A 24,360-nucleotide genomic window follows, 5' to 3' on the forward strand; every position below is an offset into this window, starting at 1 on the left:
CAAGAACGTGCATTAATTTCCGATTGTTTAAGTTTCCTAGAAGTGACGTTTTCTTTTAATTAATTTTTAAGCATATTCCTTTGGAAATTCAATTATTGGTAATTAAATTTAATAATCCGAAATAATTCTTCTGAATTAGTATTGCATAAGAGAGTTTCTCTACGTGATTATTTTATTCATCTGCTTGTTCAGAAGTGATTTTTTGCAAATGCCGTAGAAAGTAGAATTGTATTCATATAATGTTCATTACCTACTTAGTAGATTTAGAAAGCATAAATTAAACTTAATAATATTAAAAACGGACCAAAAAGACAAACTTCACAAATGAAAAAAATAAATAAAACTAGGACGGCAAGTATTTCTAGATGGCATTTCTCATGATAGTAAAAATCTATTTTGTTATATAATATACAGGACGTATTTTTATTGGCGATAAAGGAGGTGAAATGAAATCGAAGAGGGGTACAGGTTGAAAACTCCTGAGAGTCCATTCAAAGACCTGTCGTAAAGAATAGCGGACGTCTATATGTAATAGTTCTTGAACTCCCGTTATTTGTGAAAGCTTTGTTTTTGGTGTCAATAAAAATAATGGTTTATTACAGTGAGTGCTAATTTTGTGCTTGAGACCGGTTTCATTTTCAATATGGATAAAAAAATCAACGGAAATGCAAAAGTATGTTTTTTTTATTTTGAATTAGGTTTGTCAAGTTACAGTGTAATTAGACCTCGCAAAGTTTTTCTGTCGTCACTGATAATTAATTTATTGTCTTTACAATAACCTTCGTAATTGATATTTCTATTTAAAATAAAGCTAGAGTCTTTTTCGTTTTACGATAAATTATTATTACTAAGACTTAACTGTTTGTTTATAGATAAAATAGAAATTTAGTTCACCTGAACCCCGTGTAAAATCGTTCCTCTATTCCCTCTACAACTATTAAAAAATTAAAAAAATATTTGGTTCGCAATTCATTAGGTATAATAACACTTGCAACAAAAATGTTTTTTTCTTAATCAAACTAGAAGAATTTTTAATTATTCTATGAATGAAATGACGAATAATTATTATAATATATTGCCTATTGTAATCACAACAACTTTTAATTGCAACCTTCGTCTTGTCTAGATTATTTTTTTTTAAAATCCGTGTCATATATTATCGTATAATGTCACACATTATTAACTGTCCTTTTTTTACTTTAGTCATTAAAAAAAATGAATTTTAACTAGCAACGCAAATCTCTCGTTTCGAAAGTTGAAACATTTATATAATATGTGAATTAGTACCTAGTTCGCAATTAATGAAATAAAATAATTGCGAAGATTGGAGCAATAGTTGAAAAAGCGTTGAAATTACACGTTTGCGTAAAACTTGTATACTACTTGTATAATTTTTCCCGTCTATTAAAAGTTTTCTAGTTTTGAATTATCATTTTAAATCCTCCTATATTAGCTGGTAGTTACATTTGCGGAAACTTATTTTAATTTCCGTAAAACATTATTGAAAAATATTTATTAAAATTTATTTATTTATTAGCTCTACGTTTAAATATTGGTATACCAGGTGAATAAAAAGTATGGAAGTAAACGTTTTTTGCTTAAACTATTTATTTTTTGACAAAACTAATTGATGAATGATAAAGTACTATAAAATGTGAGGTTTTATCAAGAATAAATTTTTTCGAATTTTTCTTGTTTTTGAATTCTACATTTTTTTTATTTTTTTAAATGGCAACCCACAATAAAACTATTTTTCTTATGAAGATTATGATCTAGGGATTACAACTATCTACTTTATAGTTCATTAATTTTTTTTACATAAATTGCAATTTTGACAAAAAAAACTCAAAAACAAAACAAAATTTCGTTGTCAAAATACGATCACATTTTTTATATTACATTAATTTATATTAATTATTATTTTCTGGAGGCAAATGATTTAAAAAAACCGTTTGGTTCTATATTTTATATTTACCCTGTATAGTGCCTTCATAAATAATGGAATAATAAAGAGCCACGTGAGCCATTACAGAAAATTTTTATTGGTTATTCCCGAGCGTATTTCGGTGACGTGTTTCCTAATCATTTATGATTAGTATTACAAGAATTAACTACATAAAGTTTTTAATTTCATACATTAAAAAAACAGAGATAATATCATCATTAATTAGGTTTTCGTCAGAGTTTTATACCAGGTGAAGTATTAATTGGAACCAAAGGTTTTTTGCTTCAACTATTTCTTTTATTGAATAAACAAATTGATGAATGATAAAGTACTATGAAAATGTGACGTTTTATCAAAAATAAAATTTTTGGACATTTTGTTTTCCTGAATTCTGAAAAAAAAAATTTTTTTCACAAGGCAACACACTATAAAGTCATTTTTTTTATAAAGGTTTTTATCTAACGATTGCAACTATCTATATTTTATTCTATTATTATTATTATCAGAAACAATTTACACTTGAGTGCAAGAAAAACGCAAATTGATTTTTTTTTATAATGTAATTTGGCCTGTTAATCAATGTCAGTTTTTTGACGTTGTCTTTCTCATAATTCACAATCTCATAATTGTCAGGCATCTTCCAAACTGCTATCAAGTTTTTCCATTTCGTTTTTAACACTGACTATAACACTGCACTGGCAAGACCACCAAATAAGACATTTCATTTAATAGTTTTAAAACCCTTTTGGGAACATCCTTTTTCACACTACGTAAATCTCTGAAAAATTTGACAATTTTGTTTTTGACAATTTGCGTGTTTTTTTTTTTTTGATATAATAGGTACATAAAGGTTATGATATGTATTGACATTTAAATGAACTAGAATTTAGTAGAATCATATTCAAAATAATTTAATAATGTTGTTAATTAAATTTTAATAAGTTATTATTTCTTTGCTATTTATGGAAATTGTACAAAGACAATATGCATATTTACTACTTTATAAATTAGCACCCCAACTAATATTTTTACAACTAATGACCTCACTTATTACCTTTTTAATATTATTATCCAAAATATGAATACCTCGTATCTTTTCAAATGACAAAGTCTCAACAGATGCGTTTTTTAAGGTGAAGTAAGTACATTGCCAAAATTTGTTTTACAAGTGCCACTACTTAATATAAAAAAAATTATGCAGAATGGTAGAAAATTGACGAGGTACAAAAACTTTCGCTACCAATGAATCGTTACTGTTTATAAATTGTTTAATGGAACACACAGTATATTTTATATGAAATTTACGTCTTTGACCTTGATTTTGGTAAGCATTAAAAATTTATTTTCGTCTATTTTCGACGAAATATTGTAGGGATTTCCACTCTTATATAAGTTTTAAATACCACAAAATTTGACTCAATTAAGAATTTTTGCAAATTATTGTGAGAATGTATTTTTATTACCTAAGCTAACACACGGAAGTAGTGACACATAGCTCAAATGTACTATTTTTGAATAAATATAACTATCTATTAATAAACATAAACATGGATAAAAATTTGCAAAAAGATTTTTCTTCTACTATTCATCATCCTTGAATGTTGTTGAATGTTCCACTTGTTGTGTACATCTTTAACATATTTTTTCCTTTCGTGCATAATACCAGTAATTATAGAAAATAATACTTTTAACAAAAGCAATTTTATCACAAGAATAATTACTGATATTTTGAACATAGTTAAGCAAACAATATCCAAATTCAGTATAACTTTAAGTATGTTAAAAAATGTATGTAGAAAAAGAGGTACGTGTAAGAAAATATATTCACATTTCGCGTAGTGTTCAAGCAAATGTGTGTTAGTAGGTAACAGAAATTCTATTCTTTCACCAATTATTTCCGTTTGCAATTTCAGCCAAAACAATAAAATTACTTCCAGTGAGTTTTTCAGTAATCTGTTATTTTAGTAAAACAAAGTCTGCAAAACTTTTGTTTCAAATTACTAATGTTTTCACAAATATAAAATAGGCATTATTATAGAAAAAATAAGGAAGAGATTTAATACTTTTGTTTTTAGTGCAACAACATATAATCCATTTCATTTAAATTGGCATAACAGTAGGCCATGATTGTGTAAACTGCGCTTTAAATGTGAAAAAAGCTTTACATATTAAGGAACTAAATTTGTCACTGCAGAGAGAGTTTTTCTCCATAAAAAGTTTCATCCCTTTGTAGGTGTAGTTTTGACACCAAAAACATACACTATTTGCTTTGTAGAAAATACAGACTTTCGTTGATAATAAGTGGCTTCCAGGAATTTTAAAAGACGTTTTATTCACACCGGAGATGAAACACAATTTATTTTCCGTGAAAGTTGCAGCCAAAAGGGGTTTGGATTTTGTCATTAAAAATGTAGGACAAAATTGTGAATTTTTAAACAATGGTAAAGTTGTTGTGATCGGAGTGGAAAAAGGAAATCTGTACAAAATGAAGCTTCGCGTACTGAAGCCTGAAAAATCTTGTTTTGCCGTGGATAAAATAATTTGGCTTAATTCAAATTGGTATACTTGATTCCATTAACATAAAATGCCTAAAACAGGAACAAAAAGAAATTGATTATGTTTTCAAACATACCTTAGCGTGTACTTTAAATCTGGGGTTCTGAAGAGAACTACTTTTAATTATAATTTGAAAAAATAGTAGGAATAACGAACAACCAACGAAAACAGTGAAAAAACGAATACAAATGTCAGTCATGTCAGTTAAATAAACCATGTAGGTAAGTGATCAAAGAAAAACAAAAACCCCATCAGCTGTTATATCAGGGACATGCACAGGGCTACAAACTTAAATACGAAATTCCATAGCCACCTATTATGCCAATTTCAATGAAATATACTTTACAATTTTGTTATAATAAAGGGAAAAAATATTTTTTTAGGTCATGTTCTGTTAAAGTTTATTGTTATACTATATATGGTTACTTTGTTATTTCACTTGTTATTATTCAAGATGCGCCAGAACTCGCGCCCCAGAAGGTACAGTTGAAGACAAAATACTTTGGTCGTCACTTTTCTGACACTTTAATGTAATTCAAACTTTAACGTTAAAATTAATGACAATTTCAAATTAATGGACGCTATTATTCATATCTTTCTATCAAAAATATGTACAACTTGTCAACTGTGATTGGCAATAGCTAAAAATAAGGTTAACAGTCCTAAACCATGCTTTACAATTTAATGTCACTCAAGTGACATTGACGGCCAAAGTATTTTGTCTCCAACTGTACGATACCAGGAACATGGAAAAAATGTCAAAAATATCTATCTATAAAAATTTCGAAGTTATGAGAGTTTAAATTTTATTTATTTCTGTTGGAAAAATAATTTTCCCAGTTTTTTGGTGCAGGCTATTAGAATAAGAAGCAAGAAGGCTGTAATACCGTGCGATCAAAAAAATAAATAAATTAGATAGGCGGTGATTAAAGTCCTTCAGATGGCAGTCCTGAGAGTTTAATCGACGCCTAGGTACTCTAATTTATTTATTTTTTTGATCGCACGGTATTATTTGGAGCTTTTATTGACGAAATTTTTGTACCTTTACCAAATAATTATAAAAAACAAATACAAGATCATCAGTATCATTAAATAGACATAAAAAATGTCAAAAAGTAAATGTCAAAATTTAGAGAATGTAGAGTTTTTTAAATATTTTTTCCATGTTCCTGGTATTTTATCTTACTTGAAATTTTTCTCTAGGGCGCGAGTACTGACACACTAGTATAACAATAAACTTAGAGAACAGGACTTAAGAAAATATTTTTCCTTTTATTAATTATAACCAAAAACTCTCACAAAAATGGATCATCCAATAATATAATTTGGTACTTTTCTTTGACCTTCCAACAGTCAAATGTTAATGAACTTATGTTTTCAAAACAACTCTGACGTCAGCTAGGTAATGAATATATTACAAGAGTTTTCGATATTTTTGGCTTACAAAATTGGAAGTACCTAATTATAAATTATAAATATTAAAAACATTGTTTTATGCATCGTACTAGATTTAGTTAAGTTTACGAGTGACGAAGTCACGAGTGGACTTTTTTCACGAGTAGATAAACAATCTTTATCGTCGTGTATAATATTTCGTTTTATTTTGTACTCATCTAGCAAAATTTCTTGGAATATAAACAGTAGATAAAATTACTTTATTTCATTAGATGATAAACGACTACTTTATCTACTGAAATTAGTTGATAAAAGCACTCTTTAACATTGAGTACAAAATAAAATTAAAATTAATTAATTATTGCAGAAATCTATTTTTTACATAGCAGCGACATCTGCAAATGGTTAGTGGGGTAGGCAACATAATAAACATTTGTTGCGATATTATTTGAAACTGTAGTCTATTGAAGTTATTAAAATATTATTAAATCGTTTAAAATATACCTATTTAAACTAAATTTTAAAATAAAAGTTTATTTGTTCCCAAATTATGAGTTAGTATTTACGGTGTATTGTTAGTTACCTATATTAAAATTAATCCAGTGCAAGATATTTTTATTGTTAATTAGCTTATTAAATATATAAATATTTTAATTTTCTGAATGTGTATTAACCTCTGTTTTGTTTTTATTAAATGAACAATGCCGTCAAATTTCAAATTTTTACAAAAATAGAATCTGCACCCCTTTTGACATTTCAAAATGTCAATAACAACTTAACCTCGAAAAGTAAAAGAAACTTTTTGTTGATGGCAGAATCGTGAAAATCGCCAGGCGGCGGATTTGGAGAGCGGGAAAGCAGCCGTTGGCCAGGAGTCAAGTAGAGAAAGCGCCACGCGACACAAAAGTCTGAAGACAAGACCAGTTCGTGTCCTAATACGGCGGATACTGGTCATGACAGCGATATTTGCAGTCTTGGTGGCTATCAGTGCCGTTGTGTGTTTCTTCCTAGGCTGGAAAAGTCTCGTACAATTAATTTTAGTTGCTATCGTTGCATACCTTGCCGCTGGAAAGTGGAGATGGTTCTACGTGGCCCTTGTTACCGCCCCCAGAGACCTCAAGTAAGTCTTCAAACATTTCATTACTAAAACAAAAATTATTTTATTTCAAATTTTTTTATTATTATTAGTCCAAGCACGTGCATATTTCAAATTTATCACACTGATAAGATATGCATCAGGAGGGAAAGGATAAACTTTTCATAAAGTTAATTTTTTGGTTACGTTTTGCCTTATATCTTTTCATTCTCTTTCAAAATGCAACTTTTTTGAAGTTAACTTGTAGGTAATACTCGTGATTTTTTTTATTATATTTTTCTTGAGTTTAATTTAAAATAACAAATATATGAATTTTAAAATTGCAATCACTTAGATTAACAATTTAAAAATCAACAACCAGCAGAAATTGTTTTATGTTTTAAATGATGTAATATTTTAAAACTCAATACGAAACGCACTAATCAACAAACTATTAAATTTTGATATGGAAAATTTTTATGTATGTACATACTTACGGTTTTTATAGTTAGTTTATGCTGAAATTAATGAATTGCTTGTAAATTTCATTCGATTTTATGTAATGACTGTGAAAACCGTATCATTGTGAATTTTTTGCATATTATATGGCATTTTCTTTTCAAAATTAGCAATTTAATACACGTAAAGACACCTCGTTGTCCCATTATAATTTTTGAGACGACTTGCAACTTTTAATACTTGCAAAAAGTGCGCCACAATTGAAGTGGATCACTTTTTTTTACTTACTTAACTTCAAAAAACTTACTAAAATATCATATATGCAGTCATTTGTTGGCATAATACAAAATAAATATCTTTTTAGCTGAAGAGCCACTTTAAATTGTGAAGTAGTGTATTTATTTGAGCATTCAGTTAATTAAGTTAGACGAGAAATTGCATTAATCGTCTTCAGTTTTTTATATTTGAGTGAAATTTAACCAAATTGGATAATGTAATTAGCATAATTTTAATACGTCAGTGAAAATTTCCTACGATTTATCAAGGACGTGGGTCTATAATAATTTACATCATTCTTTTCTGTTATAATTAAATTAACATTGAATGTTTGAAATATAAAAATGTAAGAGTATTTCACTCGTCAGCTGTTAAATTACATATTTGTAATATGTACATTCATTTTTGTTTTACACACAATAGCCTACTCTGGTCTAAAACAAAAATGAATGTATTATATTTTCTTATTAAAAAAGTAGTGTCACCTTTAGAAAACTTTTACGGTCATTTAAATAAAATACAATAAATCATCTTTTTTATTTAGGTGTCCCAGAACTCGCGAATCAGAGAAAAATACCAAGTAAGATAAGATACCAGGAATACGAAAAAATGTTTAAAAAATTCTAGCTAGCAAATAAGGTTACAATTAAGGATACAGTTTCTTTGTTTCCTCTTCTAATAACCTGCCGCGAAAAAAAGATGAAAAATTACTTTTCCAGCAGAATCAAATAGGATAAAAATGTAAAATTTAAACCCCCCATAATTTCAAAATTCTTGAAATCTGAACTTTATCACTTCCATGTATTTTTCTCTGATCCGCGAGTTCTGGGACAATCTGTATAATAGATCCGGTCAATAACTTTAAAAAATACATTTTTCTACCAAGAAACATTGTAAAATATTTATCAAATAAAAAATATTACCTATTAATTAAAAAAAATACCAAGTTTGTGAGTACCTATGTATTATGAATTCATTAATTGGGTAGAATTTATAAACTTGTTATTTAAATTTCATTAACAAGGAGAAATACCGACAATTACATTTAAATTAGTTACAGTTACATTAGTTTAATAAAATTAATTAGACAAATTGAACTAAATAACTAAAAAAAATAACATTAACTTGGACAAAAGTTCGCATCCACAGTTTTTTTGATTAATACAATAAATTAACTTTTTTTAATCTAAATATTCATGTTTGTTATCTTTTTTTTTGTGTGTAGATTTTCTAATTTCTATTTTGGTTAGTGAAATCGCTAGTCCATTACTTTCATCATTTGTGCTAATTGCAATTTTTAATTAATAGAACAATGTCCCTTTTGCAACATTGTTTCACACACAAAATTAAAAAGTTGATCTTGTTGTGTGTACGTTATGTTTTTATAAACACATTATAATTTGCTGGTGGTCAAGGATTTTAAACCTGTCTTGAGTGTTTTCTAATGGAATAGAGGAATTTCCAATAAACAAAGTTAAATTACATTAAGAAAAATTCAGACTTTTTGCTTATGTAGTTATTTATCACTTTTATCGTGTTTTAATAAATTATAAATGAGTAGTTAACAATTGAATATTGTGACAAGTCATGCCCTATATTACCTATAATAGTATTGTTCTTGTATCCTGTTTCGTATTGCTTGCCATTATGTATATTTATTCCCAATTGCAAGTACAAATACCAAAAACAAACCGAACAAAATGCGGTTTTGTGTATTTTGCAATGTTGATTTTATCTTTACATTATAATGCAATTATTGCAGGGCTCTCTACAAATATGTAAGACTTCTAATTCAAATAAAATCATGGCAAAGAGAGGACGTAACCCTGGCCGATATATTCCGACGAAACGTAAAAAGACACCCTAACAAACCCTGTATTCTTTTTGAAGATCAAGAATGGTCTTTTGCTCAACTCGAAGACTACAGTAATAAAGTAGCGAACGTGTTTAAAAGTCACGGATATAAAAAAGGCGACGTTGTCGCTTTATTTTTGGAAAATCGGCCCGAGTTTATTGCTCTATGGCTAGGTTTATCGAAACTAGGTGTTATAACACCACTAATAAACACCAACCAAAGACTGGATTCACTCGTACATTCCATCACGATTGCTGGAAGTCACGCTGTCATTTTCGGAAGTGATTTAACAGATGGTAATTATACTGTTTTTATACAGGGTGTGTTAGAACTCGCGCCCCAGAGAAAAATTTCAAGTAAGATAAGATACCAGGAATATGACAAAAAATGTTCAAAAAATTCTGTCAAAAACTTTTGACATTTATTTTTTGACATTTGACTTGTTTATGTCTATTTAATGATACTGATGATCTTGTATAAGTTTTTTTATAATCATTTATTCAAGGTACAAAAATTTTACCAATAAAAGTTACAAATAACATTAAACAGAGTTACAATTTAGAATACAGCTTCCATGGTTTCTGTTCTAATAGCCTGTAGCAAAAAACTTGTAAAATTATTTTTCCAACGGAAATAAATAGAGTCAAAGTGCAAAGTTTAAACTCACATAACTTCGAAATTTTTATAGATAGAATTTTTACACATTTTTTCCATGGTATCTTACCTTACATGGCATTTTTTTCTGGGGCCCGAGTTCTGGCGCACTTGTATTAATGTGCATCAAGTAGGTTGTAGAAGTCTAAATGCATCTTTAATTTAAAGGCCGATTCACACAAAAAATGTCATTAATCTCATTCAGAAGAAATTTAATCACATCAGTAATAACAAAAGTTTTTAAGTTTGCTACCCTATGTTAATTATGTTATTAATTTTAATTATTTTGTGCTACCTGGGATACATAATTATTTGACAAAATTATTTTTAGGGAAGATTGAATTTTCGCATGGTTCAGTGACGTTCTGAGCCCTTAACGAGCCCATGTTCCATCGCGGCTGCATGGCCTCCCTTCCTACCCTACCATGCTACTGTTAAAATAATATTGGAAGTTTTGACAAAGAGTTTTGTCTAAAAATTTGTACAGCATGTTTTAAAATAATTTTCATCTACTCGCATATAGAATTTCTTTACCTGTGCCGCTCTACTCTTTCTGAATGAGATAGTTTTGTCAACAGTAATAGCTGTCAATTGAAATAAATTAACATTTGAGGTTAACTAGGTTCAATGTTTTTAAAGCGACATTTTTTATTTTGCATGGAAATTCCATAAGCAACTAGATGAAAATCATTTTAAAACTCGCTGTATATACAGTATGATCCCTTATTAAGTTTACAAGAAAAATTTATCTTTGATTTTACACCAAAACTGCAAAGAAAAAAAGTTTTTGCTTTACTTGAAACCAGCAAATCTGTAATTGAAACTTCATTATTTTAACTCAGTAGAAAGAAAAGTTAATTTTTCTCTTGATTTTGGACTTAGAATGTTTTTCTGTGCTTTTTTTTGTTTTTGTTGTACACCCGGAGAATAATTTTTCTCTGCTTTTTAAGTCTTATCACATTGGCGGTTTTAATTATTTGACGACTATATGTCACTTTGACAATTAATTTATTAATTACATAATGATAGTTCTTGTTAAAAATGACTTGGGTTTTTACCTTAAAGCTGTTTAAAAAACAGAGAAAAATTATTAAGTCCAAAATCAAGAGAAAAATGAACTTTTCTTTCTACAGAGTTAGAATAATGAAGTTTTAATTACAGATTTGGTGGTTTCAAGTAAAGCAAAAACTTTTTTTCCTTTGCAGTTTTGGCGTAAAATTAAAGATAAAAAATTTTTTCCTCTTTTAAACTCAATCCGGGGACATACTGTATATAGCCATAATCAGTTAGGTCGTACTCGTTTTTGCGTTTTTGGATTCCCCGAGTTATTTTGTAAGAGTTATCATCGATCTTTTCTATACCTAAGTTCAGCCTTTTTTGATATTTTCAGACTTTTTGAAAATATTTGAATTTAAACCCTCCTATTCAAAAATCGCTAACTCTGCAATTTTTAACTATTATGAAATCGTATTTTAAAAATTAAAAAAGAAAGAATCGGTGGATTTATAAGTAAAAAAATCATTAACAAACCCTCAAAGTTTAACGTTACGTTTGGGGAAAGATACCTACACATAAGTCAATTTTTCTAGATGAAACGCTTTAAATTTTTCCTCATTAGATGGAGTAGAATTCTGCTTAACATCCTCAACCTTAACATAAGCCCAAGCAGACATAACATTTTTTGAGTCATCACACCTAATTAAAAAATAATAATTTTCGACTTTCTTAAATTCGTAACTTTTAATTGGACAACGACAAGGACTCGTGCGGGCCCCTTTAGGGCCCGGGCCCGTATTCCGCGGAACTCTGCTCAGTACGTCACTGCATGGTTGCCACCCTAAAATGATCCCTTTCAACGACTACTTCGATGCACATTATTATAATATGAAAACAAATATATTGAATAATTTTAAGGTTTGTTAATTAACAATAAATTGTAGCAATAATCGACATTTTCGAAAAAATCGAATCGAAAGTCACTTTTTACCAGTTGTGTGTCAACGACAAGTTGAACGTCGATCAACGATTCCGCGATTTGCAACAACTGATCAACGATGCGCCCCCGACGCCCCCCAGCATATCGGAAAAACTTCACCATCATGATAGATTGGTGTATATTTACACTTCGGGGACTACCGGATTGCCCAAAGCTGCCGTCATCAACAGTTCACGGTAAAACTCGTCAGCAAATAGTTTTCCTTGCGAAATAATAATAAATAATAACAATATTTTAAATCGCCCCCTTGAACTTTGTATTCTTCTTTCTATAAAAGTATCATTGTGTTGTAGTTACATTTTCATCGCTGCTGCTATTCATTGGTTGGCGGGATTCAAAAGCTCGGATTGCTTTTATACGCCGTTACCGTTGTATCACACTGCCGGAGGATGCATGTCAGTGGGACAAATGCTGATTTATGGTGCTACTTTAGTCATTAGGAAGAAATTTTCAGCGTCCGCTTATTTTTCCGACTGCGAAAAATACAAATGCACGGTAAGTATTGTTTTTAAAATTGAGCGAGTCAAGGTTTGATTTGATTTAATTGACCAAAAATACGAAATGAAACACATACACCTTGGAACACCAACAATGTGTTGATCAAGGTCGGCAAGCGGTTGACGGTTCAAGCTGAAAAAAATAAATTTATTATTGTAGGTTTTCGAGAAGTGTACTAGAATTTTAAAACATGATTCACAAAAAAGCAGCATTGTGGAATAACAAGTTGGCTAAGAATAATAATTATTTACATTCGTGTGTGGTCACTGACATTTTACTTGAAAAAAATTGATAAAATTGAAAATAAAAATTGAGGCAATCAGATTCAAATTACGCGATAATTCAGCACAGTGGCGTACTGAAGCTCTTAACGGGCCCGTGTTCCATCGTGACTTCCCACATCCATCATGGTAGTCTTAAAGTCAATAATTATTTTTATAAATTTATTAATAAAATATATAGAATGCGCCAGAACTCGCGCCCCAGAGAAAAATTTCAAGTAAGATAAGATACCAGGAACATGGAAAAAATGTTTAAAAAAGTCTATCTGTCAAAAAAATTTGACATTTATTTTTTGACATTTGACATTTTTTATGTCTATTTAATGATACTGAAGATCTTGTATATGTTTTTTTACAATTATTTAGTAAAGGTATCAAAATTTTGCCAATAAAAGCGACAAATAACATTGAACAGAGTTACAATTTAGAATACAGCTTCCTTGTTTCCTCTTCTTATAGGCTGTAGCAAAAAAACTTGGAAAATTATTTTTCCAACAAATAAATAGAGTCAAAGTGAAAAATTTTAACTCTCATAACTTAGAAATTTTATTATTTATTTTTCCATGTTCCTGGTATATTATATCTTACCTTATATGGGGCGAGTTCTAGCGCACCCTGTATAAGAATACTATCTTGTAAAATAACAAAAAAAAACATACTAAAACATGAACATAATATGAATAAATTAATAAATATGCTTATTCAATAAACAAGATATTTTGGTTAAACCTCACATTAGAGTATTGGGAGTTCTAATAATGATGTTTGTCTAAAAATTTGTATAGGTATAGCCATATTCAGTTAGGTCCTGCTCAATGAAAATATTTTCAAGATGGTTATATCGGAAGTGGATATCAACTTTATTATTTTAAATAGAAAGCTATGTTTTTATTGTGTTTTTGGATTCCGATTAATTCTACGACAGTTATCATCAATATTCCTTATACCTAAGTTCAGCCGATTTTGAGATTTTTAGACAATTTATAATTATTATGAAATCATATTTGGTTATTTAAAAGAGAAAGGATCGATTCATAATTTAAATATTAACAAATCCCCAAAATTTAACGTTGCGTTTGGGGAAATTCAAATACTCATAAGTCAATTTTTCTAAATAAAACGCTCCAAATTTTTCTTTATTAAATGGAAAAGAATTTTGTTCTGCTTCAATCTGTATTAACATTCTCTATATGCTCAAGCTATAACAATTTTTTAGTCATCAAAACTAATTTTAACAGCTAAATAAATTAATTTTGAAAATATTGTTTTTGTAAATCTTGTTTGGGAAATAGCCTATAAAATGGTCCTCCTGCATGCTAAATTGATTCTAATTCTTATCTCGTGTACTTCGTGAACTCTGCAAATTTGTCGACTATTTGGCATGCACTCGGGATTTTACTATTGAAAATTTGTAAAAACTTCAAGAAACAATAATGACTAATTTTTAAGATCATTCAGCCTTTGCATACCCTAATTTTACTCATCTCAAATTAATTGAATTAATCAAAAACTGTTACCTCCAAACTGTATTCAGCACTCGATTTACGAACATTCAAAAAAAGAATGTTTTATTTTTTTTCCGATTTTTTTTTATTTTACAAATAACTAATATTTATTTTGTACTCAATGTTAAAGAGTGCTTTTATCAACTAATTTCAGTAGATAAAGTAGTCTTTTATCGTCTAGTGTAATAAAATAATTTTTATCTACTGTTTATATATTTTATCAACCAATTTAAGTAGTTAAAGTAGTCTTTTATCATCTTGTGAAATAAAGTAATTTTTATCTACTGCTTATATTCAAGAAATTCTGATAGGTGAGTACAAATTAAAACGAAATATTATACACGACGATAAAGATTGTTTATCTACTCGTGAAAAAGTCCACTCGTGACTTCATCACTCGTAAACTTAACCTTTTCACTCATAGAATCTCTTTATCGTCTTGTATAATAAATAATTAAATCTAGTACGATGCATAAAACAATGTTTTTAACATTTATAATTAGGTACTTCCAATTTTGTAAGCCAAAAATATCGAAAACTCTTGTAATCATCAGCTGACGTCAGAGTTGTTTTGAAAAGTTCATTAACATTTGACTGTTGGAAGGTCAAAGAAAAGTACAAAATTATATTATTGAATGATCCATTTTTGTGAGAGTTTTTGGTTATAATTAATAAAAGGAAAAATATTCTCTTAGGTCCTGTTCTCTCAAAGTTTATTGTTATACTAGCAAAGTAACAATAACAAAGTAAAAATTAAAGGGTGTGTCAGTACTCTCGCCCTAGAGAATAATTTCAAGTAAGATAAAATACCAGGAACATGGAAAAAATATTTAAACTTAACTTTTTCACTCGTAGATAAACAATTTATTTATCATCATAAATAACTATTCATTGTTAAAAAGTTGAAAAAAACTGTTTTTTTTTTTATGTTCAATGTTCAAAAACAATACACTCGTTCCTTTAATTCTTTTGTAAAACTTTGATCAATCAGTTCGAGAAAACGATTTGATGAATCGATTTAAAACTTTCCAGGGCTATTAAGGGTACATTAAGCTGTGAAAAACTAGAAACATTGGTCTCCCCATCAGTATTTATGCATATACGGTACATTTACTAAAACAACGAAGAAAGTTACTTTTTTTCTTATCCATGATCAAAAACAAAAGGATCCTTTTTCATTAAAAGTCAGATATCTTAACGACAAATTGACGTAAAGAGAACATAAAAAAGCAAATTAAAGCTAAATGAACAAGCTATCTGGTCCATACATTGATTGAACTTAAAAAAAAATCCTCAAATCCCTGAACCAAAAAAAAATTACAACATTTTTCTGTCACTATTTCTTATACCAATTGAACGAAAAGTTTTTTGCTTAAACTATTTATTTTTTGGAAAAATTAATTGATGAATAAAGTACTATAAAAATGTGATGTTTTATCAAGAATAAAATTTTTCGAAATTTTCTTTTGTTTTTGAGTTCTAGAATTTTTTAAATTTTTTTTAATGGCAACCCACTACAAAACCATTTTCTCATAAAAGTTATGATCTAAGGATTACAACTATCTACTTAATATTTAATTTTTTCAAATTTTTTTTTTACATAAATTCCAGTTTTGACAAAAAAAGTCGCATAACTCAAAAACATGGACCTAGTACAGTAAATACTACTCCATGCTCAAAAACAAAACTTTGTTCTCAAAACACAATCACATTTTTTATATTACTTTAATTTATAATAATTATTGAAGGCAAATGATTGAAAAAAAACCGCTTGCTCCCATACTTTATATTCACCCTGTATGTCATTGTGTGATAATGTAGCTTAGATTTTTTTTTCTAAAAAATCTCTAGACTAGAAATTTAAAGCTTTAAAGTGTCTTTTCTTTAAATTCAAAATTTAGAATTTTTTTATTCCCTTAATTTGTTGGAGTAATGTATTTTGTATACCATAATAAAAACTAATGATTCAAAATTGTTTTATCTTGTTTGGAATACTCCGCACAACGGTATCCGAATTATTAATTGCTTACATGTATTTGGAGATTACTGTGAAAGAGCTTTCATTTAAATTTATCAGTAATGATTTTAGAAAAATTTAGTTTTGTTAAACTACTTATTTTTTACTTCTGAATTAACGATAAATTTTGCTCTCGCCGCTGAGACAGTTGTCCGTAAAACAATACAGCAAAATATTCATTGTTCTAATAATTGCTGAAATTGTTAAAGAAATCCGGTACATAGATTGTTTTAGAAAAACTTACCGATAATTGCAATCAACCATACGTACAAAACTGTTGCTTCGTAGTTTGAAACTCTTCAACTCAATCTTTATCATTTATGTAGGTTGTGAATTGAATCTAGTCTAGAATTAGGTTATTGTTAAATTTAATTGATTGACACCCCACGTTTATGTACCATTTCTTTCCTTCTCTAGATTGCTCAATATATCGGAGAAATGTGCCGCTACATCCTCGCAGTGCCCCCAAAACCATCAGACACCCAACACCATCTTAGAATGATATACGGAAACGGCCTACGGCCGCAAATCTGGTCCGAATTCGTCGAAAGGTTCAAAATACCGAAAGTGGCCGAATTTTACGGCGCCACTGAGGGAAACGCTAACATTGGTGAGCGAAAACTATCCCAAAAAAACCGTAATTTTACTTTTGTTTTACAGTCAATGTGGACAATACTGTGGGGGCAATCGGCTTCGTCTCACGAATCATTCCTTCCGTATATCCAATTTCTATAATAAAAGTCGATCCCCAGACGGGAGAGCCCATCAGAAATGCCCATGGGTTATGCGTGCCGTGCAAACCCAACGAACCTGGCGTTTTCATAGGGAAAATCATCCCAAATAACCCATCGCGTGCGTTTTTGGGTTATGTGGATGAGGAAGCTTCCAAGAAGAAGGTGGTTACGGATGTGTTTCACCGAGGCGATAAAGCATTTTTATCAGGTTGGAAATGAAAAAAAATTGATTTCCAGTTTTAATTCTTTGTCTAGGAGATATTCTAGTCGCCGATGAATTTGGATATTTGTTCTTCAAGGACAGAACTGGTGATACCTTCCGATGGAAAGGCGAAAATGTCTCAACTTCGGAAGTTGAAGCAGTATTAAGTAACGTTATTTCGTACAAAGATGTGGTAGTTTACGGTGTTGAGATTAGAGGAGTTGAGGGAAGAGCAGGAATGGCAGCGATTTTTGATCCTGAGGGAACAGTTGACCTCGCACAACTTGCAGAAGGCACCAAAAAGGCCCTACCGTTTTATGCTAGACCGATTTTTATTCGAATTTTGAAGAAGTTAGATATGACAGGTTGGTGTGTGTGATTTAATATTAACATCGAATTTAATCGTTGCTTTTAGGTACTTACAAATTGAAGAAAAATGATCTACAGAAAGAAGGATTTGATGTTAATAAGATAAACGATGATATTTATTATTTGAACAGTAAAGGCACTTATTCCTTAGTCACGCCAGAAATATATCAGCAGATTAATAATGGAATAATCAGAGTGTAATAAATGTGTAGTGACGTACTCGGCCTCTGTGATTCACCTCAAATGACTGAAAAATATTAGGGACGTATTGCGTGAGCAGTGTTCGAATTAAGCATCAAAAGCGTATTTTTTATATACGTATTTGTAGAATTTTTTAATTGTTATTTTTTGGTTAAGTTTAACTATACATATTTATGTAATAAAACTGTTGCGAATATATGGTTGGTACAAGGACTTGTATTTTTCAATCAAACTCCTAGTTTAATCAGTCTTTAAAATAACAATCTTTTTGTAATTTTATTTAAACTTTCGAAAATAATAAATACACAATATAAAGCATCCACGATTTAAAAATTGACAAATAAAGTTGTTAGATATTTACAATTTTGTACAACTATCCTATCTGGGTATTTGCTTTATAAAAATAGAATAAATAAAACCTTTAAATAAAATCACTATAATAAAAAACGGAACAGACACGTGCAAGTGTTGAAATGGAAGAAATGCATGCCCCAAGCGGAATGGTCGATTGCTCTATCACAAAATAAAATTAAAGCAACCATCAGCTATGAGGCAAAGCTCTGGTTTTGGGGCCGCTTCCCAGTTTCGGTTTAGAGCCGAACCACGATCTCTTCCATTCTAAAGTATCGTTAACTAATTTTTCCTCTTCGGCTGTAAATTTAAGTAAGGTAGCTATTGCTTTGGTTAAGTGTTGAGCTTCGTATTCTCGACTCGTTAAAAATTTAATAACTACATGTTTTAAATATTTGAAATTAACATCGTCCTCGTCTCTTCGCACCACACTAGGAAAAGTTTTTGTCGAAACTTGACTGGGAGTGAGAATAGCTGCTGAATTATCCAATAAGTCACTATGATAATTGGGATTACCTGGCGTTCGTAATTCTTGCTGCAGGGTTTTTTTCATGTCAGCCAATCGAAGCTGAAGAGTTTTAATATTCTGAAAAGAAAAAATGTTCACACTGAAAAATAAAGCGTCTTTCTGATTAGTGAAGTAACAAACACATTTTATATATGAAGAATTTCACCCGCACCTCCCAAAATTGCAGAAAAAAATTAAATTACATTTGTTAAATTAAATTAAAATAAATGTCAAAATTTCACAGAATTTTTTTTATTTTTTACTGGTATCTTATTTTATTTGAAATTTTTCTCTGGGGCGCGAGTTCTGACACCTGTATTGTTTTCATTGTACACTTGAGTGCAAAAGAACGCAAATTGTCAAAAACAAAATTAAAAACGAAATGGAAAAATTATGAAATTACACAATTATGAAATTTTGAATTGTGATAAAGACAACATCAAAAAACTGGCATTTATTAACAGGACAAATTACATTATAAAAAAAATCAATTTGCGTTTTTTGCACTCAAGTGTATCTCTTAATTTATAGAAGATACACTGATTTTTTTAAACAACATTTTCATATAATTGAAGCACTTATTTTTTACGAATTGGTGGAATCGTTAAATTCTTCCACCAAAGGGCTCCATCACTACTCTGGTGGCTTTTCAAAATTTGATGATAGTTGTCATAAAATCGGCTCGTGACCATTGTTGAAGGTTAATTGTTAATGCAAATGTTTAAAATTTCGGTAAATTTTCTTCAGTTAGTTTTTTAGTGACGCTAATTTATTAACAAATTATAAATGAGACTAAAATTTACATAAATAATAAATTGAATAAAATTAAAATCGTTAATATTCTAACAATTTTATTGAATTAAAAATTTTGCAGATTGATTTTGTTAGGAATTCCTTCCACCACACACGTGACCGTGTCACTAACTTTAGGTATGTTAAAAACTTTATTATTTTTATTTACTTCATTATATTGTTGTACTGAAAATTTAAGACACATTCTGGACTTCCTTTGTAAAACTCTCACATTCCTTAATAAATAGTAATAATAAATAAATAACCAAATAAATTGATAGAAGGAAACTTTTAATTCCTAGGAAGTTTAGATATCAATTTAATAATTTACTTTAATAAGAATGCTTTGGAGGGTGCGTACAAATTTTGATTCACCCGCTATACAAACAAAAAATTCCCATATTATAGTTATTTATTCGACGAATGTGAGTGTAAATCGGACGGTTTATTTGACCGAGTGGATTTTTAAGCCACGAGTGTAACGAGTGGTTTACCATCCACGAGGTGGAATAAAGCGTCCGATTTACACTCAAACGAGTTGAATACAACATTTTATTCTTCGAATTAGACTCAACAAGGCTTAAACATGCTTTAAAACTGTTAAAAATAATTTGACGTTTCGTATTGAGAAATGCCAAACAGTTGTCAAAACTTTCTTACACGGGAGAAAAACCATAAATTTTGACAGTGTCGAAGAATAAAAAAATAAACTTAATTTGTTACCTAATGTTATAAAGCAAATCATTTTTAATGAGATTTATTGCAATAACTTTTCCACCCATTAAATAAAGTAATATTTCCATTGTTTTGTTGTTGAATAATTTAACAAAACATTAAAAACTCAAATGAGAATTTAATTGGTTCGTAAAAACACATTTAAGAAAATCAACCTTGTTTCCCTATTTTATTTTGTTTTGTCATTCAAGCCAATTTTACGAAATTCTACTAACTTGAGCAAATCAATTAATTTAAAAAAATTAATTAATTAATCCCTAGTCAATTTTTTTATGAAAAAATAATTATGAAAATAATGGAAGCTTATAAATGAAGCAAATAGATAAAAAAATTAGATACCTAGAAATATCAACAATGGTCAATATATAAATCATTTTTATTTGAACTCCTCGTTTCGAGTTATGACTCCATAAACCAGATAAACATAGAAACATAAACAATATTTGACCTATTTTTGCTTGATAATTAGCTAATCAAAAAGACAATTTTCTGCCCTCTTCGCAGTCAATACATACCTTATTTTTTTCCGATATTTGATCTTCCAACTCCGCTATGTTATTCCTCAACTCATATTCCATTGCTTTACTTTCTTTATGTTTCTTACTCTCTTCTTCTAATTGACTCAGTTTGCTAAGCAATTCGTTCATTTCATTCTCTTGTCGTCTTTTTTCCTGCTTGATTATTTCCATTTGTTGAGAAACTTCAGCATTGCGTAACAGCGCCGTATTTTTCTCTGCAGTCACTCTTGACAATGTTTTTTGTACATTTAATGAATTCGTTTTTTCTTCACTAAGTTCCTTCTCCAATTTCGTTATTATTTGCCTGAGTGAACCGTTAGCCTCGTGTTCCGAATCCACTGATATTTTTAATTTACTACATTCTTCCCCGGTTCTGTCTAACTCACATTCGGTGTTTTCTAAATTCTTCCGGACCACTTTCACTTCTGTAAGGGCATTTTGCTAAAATGAATCCACAAAATTAATACAAAAGCAATTTTTTTACAAAGAATGTTGGGAGAGGATACACAAAAGGTTACATCCCGCACTAAAAAAAAATACAAAATATTCTAAAAATTTTTTATTTCATAATATAAAACAAAAGCAACAAAATAAAATAAAGGCAAGATAAAAACCAAAGCGGTGTTAAATACTGAATGTTAAAGTTATTCCCCAAGGATCACTATACAGGTATAATATAAAATAAATATAACCAGTGTTGGCAAACATGAAATAAAGTAAAAAGCCCCGTTTATTTACAGTGACTCACAAGTTGTGTCCTGAGGAAAGCAACTTCCTCCTCGGATTCAGATCGCAGAGCGTTAAGCTCCTTGGACAACTCTTCAACATCCATAGTTAATCGTTTGATTTTCGTTTCTTTATTATTAATTTCTAATTTATTACACTCTAATTCCGCTTCCATTTGTCTGACTTTCTCGGCTAGTGTTTCCTTTTCTTGCACTGCTCTTCGTCTTTCACTCCCTTCTTCAGCGGCTTGTCTACTCAAACGTCCCACCTAAAAGGCGAAATGAAATTAAAACACAACAAAATTGGGCAAAACCTGAGTCTCTAAAGAGGCAATTTTATCACTCCATGACGTTTTAATGTCTGCCAAGTGCAAATGGGCCTCTTCGAGTCTCTGTTCCAAAAGACGTCTCTCAGAGGCGATATGCTCATCGTCTGACGTTTCATTGGCCACTCTCTGTCTCAAAACAACAACAAGATCGGACAAATGCCGCCTCTCTTCCTCGCTTTTGGCCAATTGGGTGGCCAAAGCGGCCAAATCTCGCGAACTGGAATGTCTCAATGACTCCAAATCGTCCTAAAAGTAATTGCCTCAATGAAATAATCCAAGGAAGGTCAGATATGACACAAAAGCCAAAAGCACATACCTGTGATTGCTGAAGCTCACCAAATAAAATAAAACAAGTGCGAACTCTCTTGAAAATTAAAACACTTGAACATAAAATTAATTTTGAGACACAAATACACGTCGTGGGGGAAATTTTGAGTAGCGCATTGACAAAATGTGCAAATTATTACCTGCAAATCACTCAATTGCTCCTCCTGTCTGCAAAGTCTGGACACCTCACTTCGCAATTTCTCCAATTGGGCGTTAGCCTCCTTCAAAGCTGCGGTCTTTTCAGCCAACTCCTGTTCTCTCAATAAGACTAAATGTTTAATTTTGCTTAATTCCTGAGTTTGGAAGTTTTCTATTTGTTCCTTGTCCTCCTGATGTTCCACTAGTTTCTGTTTAAACTCTATTAAAATACTCGATTAGAAAAAATTCTGTACATTTCAAAGTACAAACCTTCGGCATTTTTTAGCGTTTCTTTAAGCATCTGGATTTGTTTTTGAGCCTCATTTTTCTCCTTCTCCAGACTTTGTAACTGCTTGTCTTTTTCTGACACGATTTCTCTCCATTCTAGTTCCTTCTGATCTAATTTCCGTGTAAATTCCACCTCAATTTTCATTATTCGTTTTCTTAATTCCTCAGAATCAATACTGCCATCCTCTTTGACACCATCTGATGATACAAGAGAATTAATGCTTGATGAGGATCCATGGTGAGAACGCCCCCTTAACGAATCTATCCTCTGGACTGTAGAGGAAGTTATTTTTGCTGTTAACTTGGACAGGTCGCTGCCAGTTTCTTCACGAATTTTATTTTTCAAAGAGGCAAACATGTTTCTTCCCTCAATTTATTTTATGGACATTATTGAGCACTGGTTTTGTAAAATGTGGTAGAATTTTCAAAAATGTGAACACAAGTATTGGCAAAACGGTCGCATATTCCCATTTACACGTATGTATTGATAATATTAATAATTTTTATTAGTGGCAATGTTCAGTTCAACGACAGGTGACAGACAGGTGTGACAACAACACGCTGACGTTTGCACCGCAAAATGACACAATCACGTACTGCAATTAGTCAACTTAACAAAAATTTATTAAACAAAAAATAAGAACATAAAACCGTCGCATCTAAAATTATATCAAAATATGGTGCTTTTGTCTTTAGTCACAGATTAACCAGCTAATCTGTGCTGTAATAGTAGAGTATTTTTAGCAGTAGATGCAGGTACTCAGAAGAGTGGAGGTACCAACCTTGCAAAAGATTTACACTAAAATGATCAGTGAAAATGAGTTTAACAGTGGCGTAACAAAGTAAGTTTGCTAAATGGAACTAGGGTCCGTAAAATTATTTCTACCTACAGTTTTTATTTTGCATTTACAGCTGCTTACAGCAAAATTCAGACTTACTTACCTCTAAGTAAAACATAATAATAATGATGTGTTTAAAAATTTTGGAACTCTTGTTGTAAAATGTGGCAAATGTGTCACTTTAAAAATCATAAGAAAACAACACAAACGAACGCAAATGAGTTAAAAAGTGCTACAAGTGCAAAATAAATTATTTGAAGACTTATTAAACGAGCCCTTTGACAATTGTGACCAATTGTTTTTTTTTTAGTTTATCTATTTTAAATTCAGCTTGAAGCCAGAGAAGATATGAAGCGATGCAGAGTCCAATATTAATATTTGCCTTTTTATTTTGATGATAGACAGAACACCTCAACTAAGACATGAAAACACTAACCAGCATGGGCGCCCGCAGAAATTATGGTCAGGGGGGGGCAAAAAAAAGAGTCGAAATTAATAATAACAGTTTTATTCGTCTGTTTTCATATCACTCAGTTCGTTGTAAATAGTAGTTTCCTATTTCGTTCATGAAAATTTAATTTAGAACGAGTTTGTAGAAAATCAAAAAAAATTTTTTTTATATAAAATAGCAATCACTATTGTCCCAGGGGGGGCAACGGCCTCCACTGCCCCCCTGTGGGCGACCATGCCAACCAGATCAAAGCTACATTAGTAACGAAACAATAAAATTGAACAATTATTTTTAAATTCAATTTAAAATTTAAAGTTTTGTCGAACCAGAAACTATTAAAA

At 30.1% G+C, this 24,360-nt stretch overlaps 2 protein-coding genes and 1 long non-coding RNA gene across 3 annotated transcripts; 1 reads left to right on the top strand and 2 right to left on the bottom strand.

Moving 5' to 3' along the window:
• Window positions 1-508: 508 nt before the first annotated feature.
• Window positions 509-18,231, top strand: LOC123013942 (long-chain fatty acid transport protein 4). Its single transcript, XM_044412824.1, has 9 exons — window positions 509-673; window positions 6,712-7,016; window positions 9,469-9,857; window positions 12,156-12,387; window positions 12,505-12,706; window positions 16,930-17,122; window positions 17,173-17,454; window positions 17,502-17,813; window positions 17,864-18,231. Exons 1-9 carry the CDS (start codon window positions 644-646, stop codon window positions 18,016-18,018), a joined length of 2,100 nt encoding a protein of 699 aa, XP_044268759.1. The 5' UTR covers window positions 509-643; the 3' UTR covers window positions 18,019-18,231.
• Window positions 6,317-12,828, bottom strand: LOC123013944. The gene is made up of 3 exons (XR_006413287.1): window positions 12,786-12,828; window positions 6,955-7,039; window positions 6,317-6,908 (listed from the first exon to the last, which is right to left on the bottom strand). It is a non-coding gene; the product is annotated as an uncharacterized LOC123013944 (long non-coding RNA).
• Window positions 18,232-18,241: 10 nt separating the features above from the next.
• On the bottom strand, window positions 18,242-23,438 carry LOC123013943 (golgin subfamily A member 1). The gene is made up of 6 exons (XM_044412825.1): window positions 22,712-23,438; window positions 22,444-22,661; window positions 21,962-22,222; window positions 21,671-21,916; window positions 20,920-21,363; window positions 18,242-18,955 (listed from the first exon to the last, which is right to left on the bottom strand). Exons 1-6 carry the CDS (start codon window positions 23,085-23,087, stop codon window positions 18,560-18,562), a joined length of 1,941 nt encoding a protein of 646 aa, XP_044268760.1. The 5' UTR covers window positions 23,088-23,438; the 3' UTR covers window positions 18,242-18,559.
• Window positions 23,439-24,360: the final 922 nt, after the last annotated feature.

Source organism: Tribolium madens, unplaced genomic scaffold, assembly GCF_015345945.1.
Source record: "Tribolium madens isolate multiple individuals breed KSU strain unplaced genomic scaffold, Tmad_KSU_1.1 Scaffold_96;HRSCAF=242;Tcas5.2_LG5, whole genome shotgun sequence".
Lineage (NCBI taxonomy): Eukaryota > Metazoa > Arthropoda > Insecta > Coleoptera > Tenebrionidae > Tribolium > Tribolium madens.